The sequence below is a fragment of the Diplotaxodon limnothrissa genome, linkage group LG19, assembly GCF_057381915.1.
Source record: "Diplotaxodon limnothrissa isolate DT_005_m linkage group LG19, D_limnothrissa_male_GT1.1, whole genome shotgun sequence".
NCBI lineage: Eukaryota > Metazoa > Chordata > Actinopteri > Cichliformes > Cichlidae > Diplotaxodon > Diplotaxodon limnothrissa.
Window position 1 is genome coordinate 17,024,747 of NC_140614.1, and position 23,634 is coordinate 17,048,380.

Sequence of the window (23,634 nt, forward strand, 5' to 3'; positions counted from 1 at the left end):
TTGTAATAACAGTGCTGAATGGAAAGAAAGTAAAAACTTCCCTTGAGAATCCCAGTGCAGAAACAGAACAGCGTATAGCGAGCTCATGCCACAGTTTGCAGCTCATCTTCAAAAAAGGCTTGGAAAAAAAGCATTTTTTCTAAATAATTTCCTGTAACACCATCACAGCAGAGTGGCTTAAACAATTAGCAATAACATAGTGGCTCACAGTTCCAGTAAATTAAGGTCAATCATAATTATCATGCAGGAAGATTAAAATCCTTCTGAATTAATGCAGTTAAGTTTCCAGAGATTTTTTTTCAGCTCTTTTCCCTGTTAGTCATGTGATAACCATCAGTAAAACCAGTTAGCCTGACAGTGAGTTGTTTCATTTTCATTGCAGTGGACAAAAAAAAAAAATGGATTTAGTATTTTGGGAGAAAGTGAAAGACATAGTGGCCATGTTTGTATTTACTGATCATGAATAAATGAGAATTGATTCCAAATTCAATCATCGCTTAGCTAAAGATTCCTGACAGCTAATAAAAAAATAATAGCTTTTGAAATGTGTAATATATGATTTCCTCCCCTTCCTGGAAAGATGCGTGCAGCCTACAAACTGACTGTAAAGCACCCTAAAACTCAACATTTAATAAATGGAGACTAAAATAACTTTACAAAGTCCAAAATTAGACAGTCCAGTTTCCTTATTTTAGTTTCATTTTTAAGAGTTTAGTATGAAATTAATAAAACTCTCTCTAAAACTCTCTTCTAGCTAGATACGGTTTATCTAATACTGACAATTTAAAAAAAAAATATATGTATAGTTAGACGGATTGCAGCATGATGACTGAGTGAGTAGTGAGTTTCAGCCTAGTTTGAATGTAATTATTTGTTTAAAAGGTTTTATTTAGTGTCAGCACTCTATAAAGAAGTGTTTAAACCCCCTATTTAAAGCTATTGAGGAAAGCAAAGGATTACATATCCACAGATGAATGCTTTAACCCTGAAGTGCAGCAAAAGACAAAAAGCCCATGAGCCTTGGCTCAATCACAGCCACAGGCAATGGAGCCCTGTTGTCTTCCATACAGTAGAAAAAGCGTTCAAAGTACAGAAAATTAGAAATGGATTGTGAAACTTGCACAGCACAGAGGCTGCAAGGGAGACCATACTGAGAGTGGACAAGTGTTAGAGCTGGAGTTCCCTTCAAAATGTAACCTTCCACTAGTGCTGAAATGCCAGTGGCATCTTTCTTCCAGGGTTTCCTGTAATCATTGTACAGAGGGGTGCAGGTTAGTGTGATTAGCAGCACACATTTACAGTCAGTACAGTGTACAGAGTACCACTGTGCTCCAGTTGGGAACCTTGGTTTGAGGTATAGATCATTAGAGCTCTGCAGTAAAATAGGCACAGTTTACAATATAGTGCAGTGGCCTAATATTCGATCGTTCACTTGAAGCCTTAAATATTTGCTGCTACCAAATACAACCAAATTTCGGAGCCCCACCCAAAACAATGATATTCAAAATAGTACCTTTAACCCTGCTCCAGATATTCTATATCCAAATATTTTACTACTTATTTATGTTACTATACAAACATCAATTGCTGGATTCGTTTATCATCTATTAGCGTAATTTTGAGGCACTTGAGTAATGCCATCTTGTACGGCTTTTACTTGGTGGTAAGAGGAATTATGTTTTACTTTTACTGCACTGTCATAGCCATGACCTAAAGCTCTCTTTTTAATACATTCTATTTCCCTGCATTGTAAGCATTAAAGTACAGTGATTGTGTGGTTCAACCTACACCTCAATACTGCACCTGAGTACCTCCTGTTTCTAGACAGAGGGAGCTCAAGGTGCTCCTGTTGCTGTTTTAACACTAAGCCTTTTGTATTGATGTGGGGTATGATTACATTAGAATCTTCTTTCTCCACCTCTCTAATGTGTTTGTCAAGCTTGTGAAGCATCAGAAACATGGCCTTGTTCGAAAATCTCAAGAGAGGGAAAGGCACTCAGTCATGAGGTGGCAAGCTCGTCTATGATGTATCGAACTACAGTGTCCTTAGACCATTTTACTGTCACTACTGACTGGCAAAGAACAGGGTCATCTCTTTCAATTTTTTTTCCATGAGTTTATTTCAGAGTTTCATATTTCAGAATAACGTATCAACTCTGTTTGACCAATCTCCCCTTACAGCCTTTAGATCCTTAGAAGTTTAGTTCTGAGCACTTGTTTGTGAGTATTTGCAATTTCACCACTGACCTCAAACTTGGGCAACATCTGTGTAAAACTCCTCAGACACTAATGTCAAAGATCATCACTAGTGATAAGAACAGTGGAAAAGGCCACAGCACCTAAGCCCTAAGGCATGCATCAGGTCAGGACTGTGGCCAGTAGCAAGCTCATCCTTTTTTGACATTCATAGGACTGCGAACAGTAAATACTATCAACTCCGTTTGACTGGAATGTCCTGAGGCATCATAGGAGGAACACTTGGTGCAAAGGATATTAACTATGGCTTGTGCCAGCTTTGCATTGTGTGTCTTTTTCACAGGACACCGAAAAGGCAGTAGACACCAATATAACCATTGCTTACCACTGCATGTCCTACTTGCTAGATTTGGCTCCCTGCAACCTGCATCACTTTGCCTTTAAGCAGCAGAACAAGACTTGCAGATCCAAAAGTAGCAAGAGAGACGAGAGAGGCTTTTCAAGGCAAATTGTGAACACCTTCTATCTTCTATATAAGCAACATTAACTGAAAATACACCATGGTCAAATAAACCAGAAGGCTCCTTTAAAGAATGCGGCATGTGCTTTAAATCATCGGTTGAGTATGTAAATTAACAAGGTTTTACTGCAGGTGGGATTATTATAACTTCTAAGAGACTGATCAATGAACACAGAAAAACTAGAGAACTTATCAAGCTCGACTTCAGTATACTTTACAAATAGTGTTCCTCTGAGCTTGTGACTGCAGAGAATGGCCTGCGGGAGTTCTCGCATGTTATCGCGATAACAGCGTATGTCCCCCCCCTCGGCCAACGCGGATGCAGGCTGTGACTCTCTCCACTCTGTGGTCAGCAGACTGCAAACACAAACACAATCACCGAGAGCCCTTCTCATAATATCAGGGGACTTCAATCATGCCTCACTGGACTCCACACTGCCCACCTTCACCCAGTATGTGACCTGCCCAACCAGAGTCAATAAAACACTGGACTTACTGTATGCCAATGCAGAAGAGGCATACAGTTCATCACCTCTCCCTCCCCTGGGCAGATCTGATCACAACCTGGTGCACCTTGTCCCTGTGTATGAGCCCTTAGTGCGCAGGGAGCCACCAGCCACCCGCACAGTACAGAGATGGTCAGAGGAGAGCGAGGAGGCTCTTAAGGATTGTTTTGTGTGGGAGGTGATTTGTGATGACCACGGTGAGGACATCGACAGCCTTACTACATGCATTACTGACTATATAAACTTCTGTGTGGATAACACTGTACCTACCAGGACTGTACGGTGTTTCTCCAACAACAAACCTTGGATTACCCCAGAAATTAAAACCGTCCTCAAGTAGAAGAGGAGGGCCTTCAAATCCAGAGACAAAGAGGAGTTGAAAAGGGTGCAGAGAGAGCTGAGGGGACTGATAAGGAATGGGAAGGAGAGCTACAGGCAGAAGATGGAGAACCAGCTTCAACAAAACAACGTTGGTGAAGTCTGGAGAGGCCTCAGAACCATCTCGGGCCACAAACAGCAGAACTCTCTGCCTGGGAGGGATGTGAGGTGGGCAAATGAACTGAATCATTTCTTCAACAGATTTGACTCAGCCATGAGGCAGTCTGCAACATCGGCTGCAGACTCACCCACCCCCACTGCTGCTGTTCCACCTCAGACACTTCACACCTCCTCTATTCACCCTGCTCACTCCCCCCCACCCCCAACTGCAGCATCCAATACACACTCAACACAAGGCTCCAGCCTGTCTCTCTCAACCACCCAGGTTAGGAGGGAACTGAGGAGGATTAATGGCAAGAAGGCAGCGGGTCCAGATGGCATCAGCTCGAGGGTCTTCAGGTCCTGCGCGGACCAACTGTGTGGGGTGATGGAGCACCTCTTCAACCTGAGCCTGAGGTTGGGAAGAGTCCCACAGCTCTGGAAAACCTCCTGTGTTGTACCAGTGCCAAAGACTTCACGCCCCAAGGACCTCAACAGCTACAGGCCGGTGGCTCTGACATCCCATCTGATGAAGACCCTGGAGCGGTTGGTCCTGGCTCAGCTTCGGCGCCTAATAAGCTCATCACTGGACCCACTTCAGTTTGCCTACCAGCCTGGCATTGGAGCGGATGATGCCGTCATTCACCTCCTACATCGTTCCCTCGCTCACCTGGAGACCGCTGGAAGCACTGTGAGAATCATGTTCTTTGATTTCTCCAGTGCCTTCAACACCATTCTTCCCTCGGTTCTAAAGGACAAGTTGGTGAACTCTGGAGTGGACCATCACCTCACTACCTGGATCCTGGACTACCTCACCGACCGACCACAGTATGTGAGGACTCAGGGCTGTGTGTCGGACAGGGTCGTCTGCAGTACGGGGGCCCCACAGGGAACGGTTCTGGCTCCGTTCCTCTTCACCATCTACACTGCAGACTTCTCCCACAATTCCACCCAGTGCTTCCTGCAGAAGTTCTCTGATGACTCTGCAATAGTCGGCCTCATCACTGATGGGGACGACAAGGAGTACAGAGGTCTGACCCAAGACTTTGTGGACTGGTGCCAGCTGAACTACCTCCAGATCAACGCCAGTAAAACCAAGGAACTGGTGGTAGACTTCCGCAGGCACAAGCATTCTCCACTGCAACCACTGAACATCCAAGGTATGGACATTGAGGCTGTGGACAGCTACAGGTACCTTGGTGTTCATCTGAACAATAGACTGGACTGGACTCATAACTCAGACGCCCTCTACAGGAAAGGGCAGAGCAGGCTGTACCTGCTGCGGAGACTCAGGTCGTTTGGAGTGGAGGGCCCACTCCTGAAGAAATTCTATGACTCTGTTGTGGCTTCTGCTATCTTTTATGGCGTGGTCTGCTGGGGCGGCAGCATCTCTGCTGGGGACAGGAAGAGACTGAACAGGGTGATCCGAAGGGCCAGCTCTGTTCTAGGATGCCCTCTGGACCCAGTGGAGGTGGTGAGTGACAGGAGAACGGCGGCTAAGCTGTCATCCCTGTTGGACAACATCTCCCACCCCATGCAGCAGACTGACAGCACTGAGCAGCTCCTTCAGTGGGAGACTGCGGCACCCACGGTGTGGGACGGAGAGATTTCGCAGGTCTTTCCTCCCCACTGCTGTCAGACTCCATAATAAAGACTTTAACTGATCAAGCACACACATCCATACATATGCAATAATACTAAGTGCAATAATCCTTTCTGTCATCGTTGTATTTTTACTCAGTTGTATATAGTATTTGTATTTGTATTCTATTTTTATCTTATTGTATATTTATTTTATTTTATTCTACTGTATATAGTATTTTATTTTATTCTATTCTGTACAGTTGTGTACTGTATTTATTCTTATTGTATTTATTCTTATTGTATTCTAATTTTTGCCTCATAACTTTTGCACTGTCCACTTCCTGCTGTGACAAAACAAATTTCCCACGTGTGGGACTAATAAAGGTTATCTTATCTTATCTTATCTTATCTTAACACAAACAATGCGTCATAGTTTGCTTTGATTTAGGTGTTTAATACATAATCTGCAGAGGAGCTCAGAGGCTGGAAAAGCTGTCTCTAAGTAGCATTTGACTTTTTCTAGCGAAGTTGATGACAGTAAATAACAAACCAGTGAAGTATAACAAATGAGATGAGTTTCTGTACACATACACAAACAAAGGCGCATGCACACAAACTCATGATTTTAATTAATTCAACCATGACAAAGTAATTCGTCAGAGGAGGGAAGCACAGTTTTAATGCATTTTTAAAGTCAAGAGTTGTTCTTTTGTCTGTTAACTAATTTTAATCCCCTCTTTGCTTAGGCTAACACAAACAAGTAAAAAAAAAAAATCCATTATAACGGTGACTCTGATTCACACAAATATAATACCTTTTAAAAACAAGCAAGAAATACTAACTGAAGAATCAAATAAAGAAACTAGTCATTGTACACTAGGAAATTAAAATCATTATGAGTTGCAGTTCATAGTCTGTGGAGCCAGAAAGGGCCATATTTAGCTGAGCGGGTTGAGTGCTAAGTAGTTAAAAAATGAATAGCATACAAACAAAATGCTGCTGTGCAATTTTACTCATCTAAACTGGAGCACAGTGCAACTGACCACACAGCAACCATTTGTCAGATAATTCCTGAAAACAAAAATCCTCCAAAAGACTTTGTGACCCCAATTAGATGAGATAAGACATTAGGTCTTAATCTCAGAGGCAGCTGCTTCAACCTGTTTTGCCAACCACCTGTTAGTCACAAGAATCCTAATTATAAAAATTATAAGTTAGTATAAAAGACCATCCAACTGCAGTTGTTGGTGGTGAGGGTGGTTATTTCTCAAAGAAACCTGGCTGTAACCGTATCTATTTTGATCTTTTAACAAGGGTGTGTATGGGTGTTAATTTTGTTAATGACAAAAATGTTTGAAATGTTAAAACTGGAGCCCTTTAAACAACAGATTTTTTTTATATTATTATTAAAACAATTACTTTCTGCCCGGCTGGTGTCACAAAGGCATTCGTTATGCTGAAACTGATAGTACAATGTTTAATTATTCCGTCTATGGGTCACTTCACCAGCACATTTATTTCTTCGCTTCTGGACTGATTCTTATATGTGATAAACTCAACAGTAGTCAAAATCATTTTCTTTCATTTTTCCAGTCTTTGCATTTAATCTTACCTTCTTTACAAGCTTGATCACTTATAAAATCTGCTCTTAGTTTTGAAACATTTGTCTGTGGGGCTGTTATCTGTCTTCCCCTGCATTCCTTATCAGTGGTGTTATTACACTGTTTTCTGCACCGCGAAGGGAAAGAGAAAAGTCAGTGAATTCAAACAGTTTCAAATCACACTGCCGTGCTGCCTAAAAACAGACCATAATTTATCGGCACATTCAGTATGTGAAAAAAAAAACCAAAAAAACCTTTGGACCAGATTGTAATATCATGAAACGATGACATCCAAACAAGGCAGCATCTTTTCTTCTTTTCCCGTTTTTCTATATACAGTTTGTGACACACAAGTAGAGATAGTGAATTTTCACTCTAGTTTATAAATTTTTTTTTAAAGCTTTATTGCGATTTTTAGAGTAAGACGAGTGCAACATTTTGCTGTTGAAGATAGTAAACCAGGGATGAATAAGCTAGGCCAAGGGGTAACATTTGTCACTGAGCTTATGTGTCTTAATCTTTGCTTCGAAATGAGAAGGGAAAATATGTGAAAAGCACGAGACCTGCAAGCAAGTTTGGAAACGTAGAAAGGTCTCTGATGTGAGATGCTTCAAAAGAAACAGCAGGAGAACTAGAGCAAAGTTAGAACACTGTTCAGCGAGACACCTGTGAAGCCTTCGGGGAGTCACCATCAAGAAAGCTCAATTAATCAAAGGTAATACAGCTGCGGTGCAGGTGGAAGACTAAATTAATTCTGGCAATAACCCTACAGCCATCTAACACCCCAACATGATTTCAGCACAGACCTCCAGGAAGTTTTCTCATCTGCTGCTCACACAGTTTACCTCAACAGTATAAACTGGCAAAGCTCTAGTGCACATTTTATGTAAGTCCAGGTAATTCAATGGATGAATGAGAGACTGAGCCAGCTTTCCCCGTGTTCAGGTCAGGATCAATAAGCAGACTGATTGAGTAAGCGCAGATATCTTGGCAGCAGGCAGGATATGGGTATGGGATTGAGTATGGAAGACATCGGCCTTCAAGAAACCAATCAATCTGACTTTTAAGAATCGATGATCCACTCAATGGTAAATGAGGAGCATCTGCCAGTTAAAATAAGTAAGCCTAATATCATAGAACCTCTCTGACTTTATAGCAAATAAATAGAGGACTTACTGATTTAACGGGGCTCTGATTTTTACTTCTACTGGAAAAATGGGGGGTTCTCTAATGCTCATTAAACATGCTACCATTAATCACAGTGTTCTGAATGTTGTGGTATTAAAATAACTGCCGCCAATGTACTGACTTAACGGTCAAAGCAACCATATTATCACAAGTTTATAATGCGTATCACAAGGGGCAGTAAAGATAGATTGGCTGGATAATTTGAGGCTTCTGGTCCCTTAAGGCATTTATAATAAGAATCACAGGAGACAGGCTCAGTTACAAAACAACATACCTATAAATACGTACACAACACAACACACGTCAGGATGTCAGCCACACAACATAAGTATGCTAATTGGATAGTCCATGGACTGTATCCTAATTACATAAAAATGAATGCTGAGATAATGAGACTTTTTTTTTGTCTTTGAAAGGTACGCTGTACTTGTAATTGCTTTCTTGTGTTTTATTTGTCTTTTAACTGTAGTTCATTAAACGTGCAGGAGTGAAAGAATAGAGAATGGCAGCATCTTCTTAGCTTATGCAGGTAATTATTATCCAGGGAGATAGTTTGCCAGGAGTGCCAGCCTATGATTAAGTGAGGAACTGATGAAGTCAACAGAAGTCAACAAAGAGTGCATGAATGTTTCAACGTTTAAGGTTTCTTTTCCTTTTTCTGCCTCACAGTACTAACACGTAATAAGGCCTATTACTCTACGAATTGTTTTGCAAAAAATATCAGCTTCCCACATGGCAGCCAAGCAATTTTAAAGCCATGAAGAGGTGATGAGGTAATTTTGATGTTATAGTGGGCCAAGGTAATTAACTTGGCCAGAGCAAGAATATTCTATTGAAACAACATGTCAAGGAAAAAAATTGGTGAGCTTAATCTAGCACCGATACACTCTGTTGACCTTGCTTTTATAGAGCAGGGCAGTTCATTATAGAAGCAGGGTCGAAGGTGGGTCATTTGCTGCCATATTGACAATGACTGGAACGATTGTTGGGTTGGACATATTTGAACGTAAAGATAGAAGGGAAACGGCATACTCAGTGAACCAGGACTTCAAGGTTAACACTTAAAAAGTGGTATTTCAATGCCTCTCTGGGCTTGATGACGCAGTAAATTCTAGGTCCATAAAAGCCCTCAAGGTGTACTCATTGATGAAAACAGAAACACAACCTTGTCTAATCTTTAGCAGCTCATTAGCAGTGAGTTATCAAATAGAAAAACATGGTGGTTAAAAATGAAGCAGGCAGAAAGGACTGGAGGGGCTGGGAGGAAGACCTCTCTCCAACTTAACAGAGTTCTCTAGCCAATCCTAAGGACTGTGGCATCACAGCAAAGTGGAAAAACAAAATACAGACATATAATGACAATACAAACGAAACTTCTTTCAGCTGCTTCCATTTTCGCAGCAGATGGCTCCACATCTTTGATTTGGCAGATTCCCATTTTGCACTCACATACAGAGCCAGTATCTCACACTTATTGTATGTTTCATTGTGTTTACCCTCCTATATCCAAAAAAGCCTTCTACATTTCACACATTGCCTTTCTTGTTTTGCTCAGTTAGCCATCTAGCCTGTACTCCTGAGCACAATGAGTACTGAACAACTGAACCAACAGCACAGTCCTGCCTGTACCTCACAGCTGATAGTGTTTTCACACTTGGATCTTCATGCTGTAATCATCTCTCTCCAAATTTAGACCAGCATGTCTATTATGTTTGGTATGTTTATACCAAACGATCCAGATTCAGTTATTAGGCAGTGAAAGCTACCTGTACAAAACCCTGGAAGTGTACTACTGCTAAAGATAAAACATCCATTATTCAACATTCTGCCGTTTATCACACTTTAAAGTGGTTTTCTACTGTTCCAGTCACCTTAGAAAATTGTATTTAAATCTTAAAACATGCATCTGCTTTCGTGACAGGTGAGGTGTGAATACAGAGAAGAGTGTTGAGTGTCTTCGTTATCTCATATCAAATACAAAAGAAGCATTAACACACATTAACTCTCTCTCTGTATATATACACACACTGTCTGACTCTCCCTTTCACTTTATACATTTATAAATAAGAAAAGGTAATCTGCTCCTTCTGACATTAGCCTGCTACAGTGTGCTTTGTGCTCTTTTTTGACTGCCTATTTATTCTCCATTTATTCATTAATGTTTATGTGCACAACATGAAGCATAGAGTCTAAAGAATAAAGCAAGCTGGGTTCATATATTTCATTTGATGTCACCAAGGTCCCTCTGGAAATGAGTAAGTGGCCTTGTATTGCTTTTAACTTAAACTGTTTATATCTATAGATGCTCTTGGCTCCCCAGGTGTTAGTTGCATTTTAATAGCATGCCCTGATTTTGTGAGATTAGTGGGAGTTTGGAACTTGGAGGAAAAAAAAGCTCTCTTTAATGAAGTTTTTATTAAAATTAATGAATACCATTCCAAAACTAAACTAGATGTCGAAAGATAAAGAGCCATAGAAAGGGAAAAAATGTAGTTTCCTTTCTATGCTCTTGCAAAAATGTCATTTTCCTTAAGTATTTAAAGTTCTTATAGTTACTACCTCAGTTTTGAAATGCAACAATAAACCGTCCACCAGTTTGAGGTGTGTATATTCCAGAGGAACTTAAGAGCCAAGAGATTGCCATTGTGTCACGAATCAGAGCACAGGTCAAGATCATTTCCATGGTACTACACAAAACCCAGACACATCCTTTCTGCACTTCTTTGACTTTCAGAAGGCAGGATGTGTCTTTTCATACATGCATTAAAGGAGGGTTTATTAAGAACAGAAGGTCATGGGTCAGAAATGTCAGTGTCTAACAAACAGTATTCCCACTATTGATTTAATCTGCAAACTATGTGATCTAAGTTTCCTGGTCACGCGAACTTTTACTGGCAAGAAAACCGTTAAATTCTTAACACCGAGCTCTTCTTTAATTTTAGATAGAACCACACAAAAGTCTGATAGACCAAGTGTCTCGTCACAGAGGCAGACATTTTTTCATGTGCCCTGGTTTTTGCTATACTTAACAGGTCAAGCTGCAGATGGAGGGGCCAAACCCAAAGCACAGTCTTGCTTCAAATGCCAGGGCTATTACATTTCAGCTACAAAATGGATAAGTAGAACAAATTGCCTCTCATCCAAAGTAATGGTTCATAATTATTTGCTCAGAAAAGAAGGGCTCTGGGTGCAGAAAAAAGGCATTGGGTGGCTTTCCTATGTGCCTGGCAAGTGGACCATTGATGTGTATAGATGCAATCTCACTGGATAGAGGTGAAAGCAACTGTGCAATAACAAGTTTTTTCTGGCTCAATTTAAATCAAACTTTAAGAAAGTTTATATGGAGTTTCTAATAAAAAAGATCACACACACCATTCTTTACTATTTCTTATCTGGTAGACTGTGCAAGGAGCAGAGTCAACCCAGAGCTTTCGGTCTTTATGAAGAGGCTCAGGAAGGTATTCCCAGTAGGCCTCACTGAGTCATTGCAAAAAGCACTTTAAAGTTTGCGGTCAGTTATGTTCAAATGTCCTCAAGCTGCTGTCTTTCCTTTGCCACATTGCTTACGGACATTTAGCAACTAAACCAAAAGAGCTTGTTGCTAAAATGTGAATAAGGACTCAATTGCAAGCCAACCATTGGGTTATCCAGGATCACCAAAACAAAACTTCAACTAGGCAGCAATACAGAAGGATTTCAATCTTATTGTAAAAAGAAAAGGTATATTGCTACTTATGTTCCCCCTTCTCATGTCTATGGAGTTGCCTTGTGGTGTCAGGCACCAACATTTTAGCCACTATAAAGATACAGCCACTCAAAATTGCCGCTTTCACCCAAAAGTCAGCCAGTATTAGTTCTCAGTATTATTGTGAGGTCTTTACCTTATAATATAAAGCACATTAAGGCCACTGATTTAATTTGGTGCTATACAAATATAACTGAATTGAATTCCACAGTCTTTTGATAGCTTTCATTGTACACCTCTTTAGCCATTAAAATTAAAAAACTTATAGGTAAGCTTTGAAAACATAAATGAAATGGATAAAACTTTACAGTGAGTTTTACCATTCAGACTTTTTGCACAGCAAATCACCAAAACTATTTCCAGTACTTCATTCATCCATTTCAGTCTAATGTAATAAACAGACACAATTTCAAGGAAAATGAAATACAGAAAAACAATACTCTTGCACACAAGCTTCCTTAAAGATCCTACACCCACTGTGGAGGTTATGTCTGAGATGGGCAGAACCTTTTTGCTGTTTGCTACGTTGTTACTTCTTCAGACCTCTGTTTGAATTATGAGCATGTTCTTCATTTTTTCTGTTAGTTTTCAACCGAATGTTTTGATTTATTCTTTAGATTTCTTAAATCTTAGAGGTCTTAAATTGTGCAAAAGTATTGAGCGACCCATAATTTCTCTATATTTTACATAAGATAGGCCAGACTTTCACCTAGTTTTTATTCCAAGTGTTTTTCAGGCTTTATGAAGGTATTTCAAGTTGTTCTTTGGACATTGGCTGCTTTTTAAGTCATTTTCAGTCCCATCCTCGTACCTTAGAGGGGAATGTTTTTTCAAGCTCTTTTTTAATTTAAGTTAACCCGCCAGTGTTAACTTGATAGATGTGGGTGGGTGTGTAACTTATCAGCTGTTTGGGCTTTAGAAATGTAAGACAGAACCAAGCAAGCAGAAGCAAACTCGTGTTGTCTTCATCAAAACTGGACATTAGAGGACTACCAAAGAATGCAGTCTATACTACTATGTGAACTCCATAAATCTAAGGGTTTCCTACTTCATTTTTTTGTTGCTTCTGTTGAAACCTTCAATTTGTTTCAAGGAAGGAGTACATGCTCTCACAGTTACCCTAAGATAAAAAAAAAAAAGACAGATATTCTGATGTTGGAGTTTTCAAGCTGAAAAGTGTTTCTCTGACTGAGCAGACCTAAATAAACTAAACAGGTATATTCTGGCTTGTCCATCCATTAAGTAAAATTACTTCTGCATATTTTTAAGTTATAGTTTGGAGATGTATTAACAACAGTTTTAGTAAATTACTCTTAACTACTTTTAAAAACAAGGTTTTAACAGTATTCAGATAAATCTTTTGTGATTAATTGTGTTAAAGCAGAAAACACATCAATGGCATTCACTAAGAGAGTTTTCCAGACAGTTTGATATGGAGGGGTTGCTGCTTGAAGGCTCGTATTTCAAAATCATTAAGAGTTTCAGTGTAATGCAAATGAAGCGCGGCAGCTGAACACCAAGCACTAAAATGAGAAAAGCAAAAAACCCTCATTTGAACTTTATAATAAAGTTGCTTGAGGGTGGTCAAAGGTGGTAGGAAATGTTTTTTTGTTCCTCTATGGCACAGCTTTGATGATTACTAGAAACTATTGTGGACAGAGGTCAGTGTGGGTACGCTGACAGGTAAGACGCAACAAAGCCCCACTACTACTATTAACTGCTACACCTGCCATTTTGGAGTTGCCAAGTCATCTAACCGTGGAAATTTTGCCCTTGTCAAAGTCAGGGAAAATAGGCAAGCTTAAGGATATGACTGCTTCCAACACACTGACGTCAAAGCACGACACTTTCTGCCCACCTCTTGACAGCTGCCATTGTCAAATAATAATCAATGTTATTCACTTCACCTGTAGGTGGTTTTAGTGTTGTGGGTGATCAGTGTACACTGACAGCGTTTCCCTTTACCTTTATATAAGATTAGGACATTGGCTTCTCTAAGCCAGAGCCAAGCTCCCACTACATTTTTGCCCATTTATCCAGAACCTTATAATGCCGAGCCCAGCTAAGGAAATTCAGATGACTTCTAGAGTTGGCAAATGACAGACAGCCTCAGGGCCACTCTATTACAAACAAACAAATCAGCTGCTCCAGCAAACAGCGTCCTACCAGATATTTCCTCCTGCCAGTCAGCTCACAGCTCCAACTCATGTTTCTCTATTCTGTGTGAGAGAGCGAGAAATCAATGTGTAATCATATTCACACTTTCTTTGGCAGGAGACATTGGGAGCAGACATGGAATTGAGACGAGCCACTCTGCACAGAAAGGGGAGGCATTCAAATCATTTTTGTCTTCGTTTCGCCTCTTCTAAAAGGGTCTCGATTTAAAATCTGTATAGTGCGCTACAGAGGTGACTCATTTTCAATCAACCCAATTAGCGTCACAGAAGAAGCATTTGGTGGAGAGAATTTTGTATGGTTTGACTGAGTGGATGTAAATACCTGTGGCTTTACCTCTCTCCACAGTTGCTGCTGCATGTCAGGACTTGTTAACCATCCACTGTGCAAAAACACAACCTTCTCACAACAGAAAGAGCTAATGTGTCAAACCAATCCATGATTAGTGCAGATTTTTCTTGATCTGTATTTGAAGGATTGTCTTTTATCTCGACTGCCCTGCCAAGTGTGCTATTGCCTCATAATGCTGTTATGTGGCCCACACTGACGCCTCAGGGGAGGAGCAGGGTGCACTGTGTTCTTGACTCACATCCCACTGATGGTGAGTAACATAATGATAATGACTATTTGCGCATTTAAGCCACGTTTCGTTTCACAAATTTACCAAAATGGAAAAAGGGGCCACTCTCCACCGAAGCCCAGCACAAACTACAATGCAAAGCAAGATTCAGACACCCATCACACTGGCCTCTCCACAGAACTGAGACACAGAGCTGTCAGTTTTTGACACTGAATGTGTCAATAATTCTGTTTTTTGGGAGGTAAATTAAATGTATCTGCATTGTCAAATAAACAAAGAATTCTAGTTAGTTAGCCTGAAAGGCTAACTCATCAGTTAGCCTTTAATGGTCAGTTTCACAGTGGTGTGGTGGTTAGCATCAATGCCTTACAGCAAGAAAATTCCCAACTGGACATCCTGACCAGCTGTGGTCTTTAGTTGCACAGAGCGTATCCTGCACAGGGTTACCCTCTGGCTATTCAAGTATCCTTCCACATTCCAAATTGGAATTAGGTTAATTTGTCATTTTAAATTGACAGAAAGCATCATGTGAGTGTGAGTGGACATCCGTTTCTCTGTGTTAGTAATGTCATGTACTGGCGATGTGCTCAGGGTGTACCCCACCTCTCACCCCATGACAGCTGGGTTAGGCTCAAACCCCAACACTCCCCTCCTAAACCCTAAATTGGATAAGTGCTTATGAAAATAACGCATAGGCCAGGTTCAAAAATGTACTTCACATTGATATTGGAGTCAGTTTTAAATATGTAGGTATATATAAAATTCACTTGATAGTTTGGCTAAACAAATGTGTAAGATGTAGGAAAGGCTCATTTCGTCCTCCATGTGGGCATTCCTGTAATGATGTGATGTAAAGTGAAGTCTGCAGTCACAGTAGGAATGTTCTAGCAGTATTATCATTTTTTTTATTCTATTTTATTCTTTGCACAACAAACAACATTAATTATTTATCACTGTATACAGCACATTGGAATATACATAGAAAAGTATTATTAACCATATTTTCAGGGTTGCTGGCCTTGGCTGCTTATAACCTCAGTGTTTCCTCATCTCGTCTCTGTCATGGTCCTGGGCCATGTGGGCCCAGTATTCTTAGTTTTCATGTATTTTTGTATTTTGTTCTTTATTTAGGCCATGCTTCCTGGGTTGATCTGTTACGTTGTTCCTTATGTGTTTTCCCTTCGTGACTCTTACCCCCTGTGTGCCCCTCTGTGTATTTATGAGCCCTCGTCTCTCTTTGTGCTTTATTCTATGTTTTCCCCAGCCCGTTATGTCTGCGTTCTCCCCGTGCTCTCTCTCCTCCTGTTTGAACCTCTGTGTACTTCCTGCTTTACTTTGCCCATCTCCCATCAGTGTTACGTTCACTCCTGCCGTGTCTTGTTATGATTATCAGTGTCACCTGTGTTCCCCGTGTGCATCCACTTCCCCTGATCATCCCTCATGTGTATTTAGTCTCTGTGTTTCGTACAGTCTGTGTCGCGTCGTCTGTGTTCCCACCCTCCGTGTTTCCATGCCCGGTCTATTGTATTCCAAGTCATAGCCTTACCTTAGTTTATTCCCAGTTTAGGTTTCTGTTTAGTTATTGCTCTTGTGCTGCCCTTATTCTGGTTTGCTTCTTTTGTATTCATCAGCCACAATAAAAGGCTCGCTTTTGTTTAAGTTCACTTCCTTATCACTCGTGTCTGCACCTGAGTCCTCCACGCACTCTCCACTCGGTCCGTCACAGCGGACCGTGACAGTACGACGCGACCATGTCGGACTCAGCGGACATTTCGGAGGAGGTGGGAGAGGAGCTGAACAGGCTCTGCCGCGTTATGGATCGCATCATCGGATGCACGGATCCGAGAGTGGTTTCCACGGGATTGGCGGCCGTGGACGCCATTATGTTGCGGGAGCCGCGGTTGCGACAGCTCCCCCGCCTCGTCGAGGCATTTGACTCCCTGGGCCCCCTGAAGGAGGAGCTTCGTGCCCGTGCGCTGGCCCAGAGGGTCCTGGATGCCGCCTCAGCACCCACACCTCCACCCCGTAAACGGGTGTCGGCGCCGCTGCCTCATGAGCCAGAGGCTGCGACAGGGGGAACGCTGAGGCCCACTTCCACTCAGCCATCGCCTCACCGTGGATCGGCTTCCTCGTTTCCGCCACCGTCATGCTGCACTAACCGGCACACGGAGGCGGTGGAGGCCATAGACTTCGGGGACGATGAGCGTCAGCAGGTGTTACGGGCTTATCGGGAGGACGAGCTCCGGTGGAAACCCTGGCTCATCCCAGAGGAGGAACTCTCACCTGCTGCACCGCCTACCAGCCGCTCGCCGTCTCCAACCCGCTCAGACTTCGCTTCCCCTGCCTCGCCGTTAGCGAGGATATGGGCAGAGGAGGATGTTGCCGCTACGCCACCCTCTGCAGTGGTGGCATCAGCGCCCATCGCGCCAGCTACCAGAAGGGGGCGGCGCCGGCGCCGCCGTTGCACCGCACTAACTCCGGTGAGTGACTGCGTTTTTGCGCCTCACGTCCCTTCTATGAAGCAGAGTGAGATGAGTGTTGATTTGCCGGGACCGGAGACTATAACGGAATTGGGCTCCAGAGCTGAAAGAACTGTGTGTAACTGTTTTGAAGGAGCACACAACGAAACCACAGACCATGTTCTTGTCTCTGTAGAATCCAGGACTTTTTCTAGTGTTGCTCCCATAGCCGCACCACATGGAGCAAAGGTTCATGAGACAGCGAAAGGGATTCACACGTCGACTGTACAGTCTGCTTCTGAGCCTGCTAGGAATGGCGTGAGCTTTCTCTCCGCCTCAGACTGTTATCTACTGCAGCAAACTCGTACAGCCGAGACGGAGTGTTACCCCCGCGTGCAGATCGTAGTGGAGTCTAGTTCCGTATTCCCTGATGGTGGGATTGCAGACAGTGCTCAAGACCAAATGCACAGGAACGTGAGCTCTGATGCTACTGCTTCTCAGTCGCAGACTGTTAGGCCAGCCATAAGCATGCCTGCCTCTTTATGTGACTCTGAATCCAGCTACGGACTTATGTGCAATCCTACCATGAACTATTGTGTTGACAATACCGACAGGGAGTTGGCATCTACTACTCGAGTTACCGAAAGTGTTCATGACCTGAGAAATTATGTTTTCAAAGCTTGTCATGCTAACAGTGTTCTATGTGCTGCCTCACCAGTCGCTTCTGAGCTTAAGACTCTCCCCAGGGCCTCCTCAGATGCCACGTCAGCTGGAGGGTCCGAGGGGCCCGTTCAGCCTCCCGTCTCCGCTGGAGGGTCCGAGGGGCCCGTTCAGCCTCCCGTCTCCGCTGGAGGGTCCGAGGGGCCCGTTCAGCCTCATGCCACGTCAGCTGGGGGGCCCGAGGAGCCCGTCCAGTCCCACGCCACGTCAGCTGGAGGGTCCGAGGGGCCCGTCCAGCCTCCTGTCTCCGCTGGAGGGTCCGAGGGGCCCGTCCAGCCTCCTGTCTCCGCTGGAGGGTCCGAGGGGCCCGTTCAGCAACCTTCCTCGTCAGCTGGGGGTTCTGGAGAACCGCACCAGCCTCATGCCACGTCAGCTGGAGGGTCCGAGGGGCCCGTTCAGCCTTCTGTCTCAGCTGGAGGGCCCGAGGAGCCCGTCCGGCCTCACGCCTCGTCTGCTGGAGGGCCCGAGGAGCCCGTCCAGCACCATGCCACATCAGCTGGAGGGCCCGAGGAGCCCATCCAGCCACCTTCTGCTACGCCTGGTCCAGCCTGTGCTTCGTCAGCTGCAGCCCCGGCCTGTGCTTCGTCAGCTGCAGCCCCGGCCTGTGCTTCGTCTGCTGCAGCCCCGGCCTGTGCTTCGTCTGCTGCAGCCCCGGCCTGCGCTTCGTCAGCTGCAGCCTCAGAGCCGTCATCCTCGCCCGGTCCGGCCTCTGCATCAGCTGCTCCTGCTCCGCCTGGTCCGGCTCCGGCTTCAGCCTCAGAGTTTTCGTCTTCGTCTGCCTCAGAGTCTTCGTCTGCCTCAGAGTCTTCGTCTGCTGCCGCCTCGGCCTGTGCTTCGTCTGGTCCCGCCTCGACTGGTCCCGTGCCCACCGGGCCTCGGCCAGTACGCCTGACACTGGAGAGCCGCCGCTGCCTTGCGCACTGCCGGCCCCCTGAACTGCTTCGCCGCCGCCTTGCGCACTGCCGGCCCCCTGAACTGCTTCGCCGCCGCCTTGCGCACTGCCGGCCCCCTGAACTGCTTCGCCGCCGCCTTGCGCACTGCCGGCCCCCTGCCGGCCCCCTGAACTGCTTCGCCGCCGCCTTGCGCACTGCCGGCCCCCTGAACTGCTTCGCCGCCGCCGCTGCCTTCCGCGCGGTCGGCCCCCTGAACTGCTTCGCCGCCGCCGCTGCCTTCCGCGCGGTCGGCCTCCGGATCTGTTCTGTCACCGTGGCCACCTTTCCCGTGGCCGGCCTCCGGAACGGTTGGACTGGACTTTTGTGTTGTCGCCTCTCGGGTTGGCCTTCGGGCCTCTTTGGACATTTGCCTTCCTGTTCTGGACTCTTTTGTGTATTTGTGGACTCAGTTTTGTTCTCGTGCTCCTTGTTTTTGGTTCGTTTTGTTCCCTCCGTCCTGGTCCCCCGCCTCCCGCCCTGGGTGGGGTGTTTTCTGTTTCGCTTGTGTTTTGTCTCTCGGGTTTGGGCTGTCGGGAGCCAGCCCTTTAGGGGGGGGGGGGGGGTGGTGTCATGGTCCTGGGCCATGTGGGCCCAGTATTCTTAGTTTTCATGTATTTTTGTATTTTGTTCTTTATTTAGGCCATGCTTCCTGGGTTGATCTGTTACGTTGTTCCTTATGTGTTTTCCCTTCGTGACTCTTACCCCCTGTGTGCCCCTCTGTGTATTTATGAGCCCTCGTCTCTCTTTGTGCTTTATTCTATGTTTTCCCCAGCCCGTTATGTCTGCGTTCTCCCCGTGCTCTCTCTCCTCCTGTTTGAACCTCTGTGTACTTCCTGCTTTACTTTGCCCATCTCCCATCAGTGTTACGTTCACTCCTGCCGTGTCTTGTTATGCTTATCAGTGTCACCTGTGTTCCCCGTGTGCATCCACTTCCCCTGATCATCCCTCATGTGTATTTAGTCTCTGTGTTTCGTACAGTCTGTGTCGCGTCGTCTGTGTTCCCACCCTCCGTGTTTCCATGCCCGGTCTATTGTATTCCAAGTCATAGCCTTACCTTAGTTTATTCCCAGTTTAGGTTTCTGTTTAGTTATTGCTCTTGTGCTGCCCTTATTCTGGTTTGCTTCTTTTGTATTCATCAGCCACAATAAAAGGCTCGCTTTTGTTTAAGTTCACTTCCTTATCACTCGTGTCTGCACCTGAGTCCTCCACGCACTCTCCACTCGGTCCGTCACAGCGGACCGTGACAGTCTCTTAACAACTTAAAGCTAAATACTAGCATCACTGGATAAAAGGCTGTGCGTTTACAAGCTTCGAAGTTTAACATCTTACAGTGGATGAATGAGGTACTGTAGAAAACAGCTCTTGCAATTCCACAGATCATAGCCATTAAGTATTCATCCCTTATTTCCATCTCTTTTAAAAAGTGCCAGTGAAATATGTGGAGACAGCAGCTCACCCAGCTCAATTATTCACAATACGCCAACTGCATTGTGGCTAACTGAGGGGTTGAACATGATTATGCACATATATTTCCTTTGTACTCTGCATTGCCTTCCTTCAATCACGATCAGCTTTGTTTACCGTTTTCTTTTGGTACATGCAAGCACAACTTAGCTTTGGATGCTAAATGGGTCATGAAGACCGCTACAACGATCTGATGTCCCATTAATTATACTAAGGCGTATCATATACGTTTTTAATTTAATCCCACTGATCTTTAAAGTTAACTTAAAAAGAATCATTCCAGGAAGGATGAAAACCATGTTTTGGTGATATGTTTTATAATCTAGGCCTATTAAAAATCTATTAAAGAAAATCCTGGTTGGTGAACGTTAACAGGGCTTCACCTGCTGTATTGCAAGTATCAAAAATAAACAGTAAATTAGTATCACAGTGACAGCACACATTTTGAACTGAAAAACTGGAATTCCTAAATTCTGTGTGTAAATTTAGTTTTGATTCCTTCTTTCTTTTAAAGTACTTTCAGTTTGTATGTTGGTCAAATATTTATTTCAAAGTTGAGTAAAGAAATATTTTAGAAAAGATTATTTAACCTAAAAATCACAGTTTCTATATTCTATATTTCTATATTTTATCTGTAAATAAGTTTGTAATTCTAAAAATATGAAATCAAAGATCCAATTATTGAAATTACCATCATTTTTTACAAGCGTTATTAATGTGAATAAAAATGTGACCATCATCTCACAACATCACTATCCCTTTAAAAGCATTGAATGTTTGCAAACACTCGAAAAACTAAATTCTAAACCCTGTTTATATGCATTCAGTAATGAATGATATATGAATATATAATTTTTGTAATGTCAAAGAAATAAAAATAGTAAAGTAATATGTATGTTAATAAACTATATCCTACTCTCATTTGACAAACTTTGTTTAAGTGTCTTCTGATTAGTTGAGTAAGGTGAAAAGGATTTGCAGAGCCGGTTGCTGGTTTTTACAGTATTAGTAATTAATTAATTAGTATTGTTCCATTAACCTGTGCAAAAAACTGTAACTCAGGCATGCATCTGGATAAATATGCATCAAACCACTGACAGTATTAATGATTTATTTGCCAAATGATACGCAGTAATTAGTCCTGGTTTACCAGTAACAGATATCAAAGAACCCAGTGTTATTTTTATTCACCGTCTTGTCCCGTTTCTACTATACCAACTCTAGCTTTAACCAACACATGCACTCATGCACCCTCTGCCTTCATTTACAGCTTAAGCTAGATGTACAAGACAGACATCAATCATTTCTATAGTCCACTCACTCTTACTGCTTCCTTTTATGAGTCAATACATTTCACTTTTCCAATTTCATCCAACGGTCCACCCATCTGGTCTCAGACTTGTAGCTCATCATAGAAAAAAAAAACATTTAAGGAAATAAATAGACACTTCTGCCTCCCTCCATTTCACCATCACCTCAGGAGATAAGATGAAAGAAACTGTTTTCTCATCTTCCAAGGTATGAAAATGAATGATGCCAGAGGATATGGAAGATTTGAAGGCAAGAGCCTACAAGATGTCGCTGAATACAGGCTCAGTGAAGTGTACTCTGCTTTTTGCACCACTTATTTGTTGGGTTTAAAATATAAGATTCAAAGTGAGATCGTTTAGGTACCCGTTTAAAGGAAGATTCCAGTAAAAATCTAAGGATACATGTCATTCATAACAAACAAAACCCATAATTAAAGGTGGATAATTACATGTAGTTTATGATGTTAAACATGAGCCAAAAGTAGACAGCTAGATAAAGTTTGTTGAAAAATGAAATTCCCCTGCAACGGGGGAAGGTGATACCTTCGTTCTTACCTTCCTCCCAACCCTGGGGACTTCCTGACTTCTTAACACTTTTCTCATTTCTCTCGTCACGCAGGTCCCCTGCAGCCACAATACTCCACGTAAACTCTGGGATAGCCTCCAAGTGCTGGTCACATGCTTTGCTATGGCCAGAGCACTGGCGATCTGCTGAAATAAGAGACATTCACATTAACATATTGGCCCTAGTAACCTGTGTCATTGTTAATATCTACAAAATAGATATGAAAACATTCATGTTAATGGCGAATCTTGATGCTCGCTCTAATGTAATGTTATTAATCTAAACTCTCAAGGAAAGGAAACTGATGGACCCAGCAAAAATATTTGTGCGAGTGCTCAAATAATGAGTGGTTTGGAATATAAAACACATCAAAACACCTTGTTTAGTCCGATAAGCAAATGGAACATTTAATTACACAAACCGCCAGGGGAAAAAAACCCTTCAATGAAATAAACAGAATGTTCCTCGTTCCTCCTATATTTGTTCTTTTCTGATTTAAAATATGCACAGTTCTTAAAACCACGGTGCTGCTGCTTTACAGTAACTCGTGCATAGCCTCTAACCCTCACCCATCTCCCTGTAAAACCATTTTTAAACCAGTTTTGTTAAGGTTTAAGGTTTCTAGGTAAGATAGAGATTTTTTTGTAATAAATGAGCAAATCTTTATTTATTTTTTTCAAACCAAAAAGTAACATCCTCAATGACAGCCTCTCTTTTGGCGTAAATAGCCTTTGTCTGGCATAGAGTTGAGTGTAGTAGTACTTAAGATGCTATTGTTGTAATATCACAGAAGTCTTCTTAAAGAAATTACTCACATAGAATATTAAGGGTCAGCTCCTCTCCCACTCATCTTTCCTCTGTCTCTATCCGTCCTTCACTGCCTGTGGACAGACCACATGCGGGCTCATCCCCGTGGTTTCGAAAATCGCTTTTTCAGAGGACTTGGTCACATTCAGATGACTTTTCATACACAGTACTGGGAGATGGGAGGTAAAGTGTTGCATAACCGTTTTTGATGTTGGTTTTTTTTTTTATTTTATTATTATTCCTACACGTTTCTACCATATTTGCTTTAAAAAAAAATAACACAAAAACATAAGAGTGGAAGATTGAGTCAGTCAGTACATGAAATTCATAAATTTTTATAACAATCACATCAATCCTCAGAATATCTTGTGCTTGTTTAAGACATCTAGAGCTTTTTTACCAAAACAAATAGAAAGAGAAGAGAAAAACTATGGTGCAGAGAATTGCAAAAAAAAACCTAAACAAAAAAAACCCAAACACCTCGGGTAGCTGACAAGGTGTGCTAAGAAAATGGCTTCATTTAGGGAGCTTGTGGGCGATGAGAAGGACAGTGGCTGTAATGGATTTTTGGAGGTAACCCACTTATTTGGTGAGGTTCTACCATTTTGGGGAGGTCTGGAAAAGGTCAATCCTGTTAGAACCTGGATCATAATGAGCTGTCATGTTTCTGGTGCTGTTTGTTTTGGCTCTACAAGAAGGCTTAAGGAGAGCCTTTTGCTTGTTGACAACACAAAAAACATACTGTTTCCTTATCTGGAGTGCAGACGTAGAGGAAGATATATGATATATGTCCATGCCTGCTGTA

At 42.8% G+C, this 23,634-nt stretch overlaps 2 protein-coding genes across 3 annotated transcripts in view; one reads left to right on the forward strand and one right to left on the reverse strand.

The window, feature by feature from the left end:
• Positions 1 to 23,634, reverse strand: part of alk (ALK receptor tyrosine kinase) — a 446,259-nt gene that overhangs the window by 228,568 nt on the left and 194,057 nt on the right. Inside the window, exon 3 of one of the 2 annotated variants that reach the window (XM_085343606.1) lies at positions 22,001 to 22,165. In XM_085343606.1, the coding sequence (XP_085199732.1) occupies positions 22,001 to 22,165 (165 nt within the window). Of the gene's footprint in view, positions 1 to 22,000; positions 22,169 to 23,634 lie in introns of both variants that reach the window. The other variant, XM_085343605.1, reaches the window with a different exon arrangement.
• On the forward strand, positions 16,324 to 17,687 carry LOC146611980 (uncharacterized). The gene is made up of 2 exons (XM_085343504.1): positions 16,324 to 17,541; positions 17,646 to 17,687. The coding sequence occupies exons 1-2, from the start codon at positions 16,324 to 16,326 to the stop codon at positions 17,685 to 17,687; spliced, it is 1,260 nt and encodes a 419-aa protein (XP_085199630.1).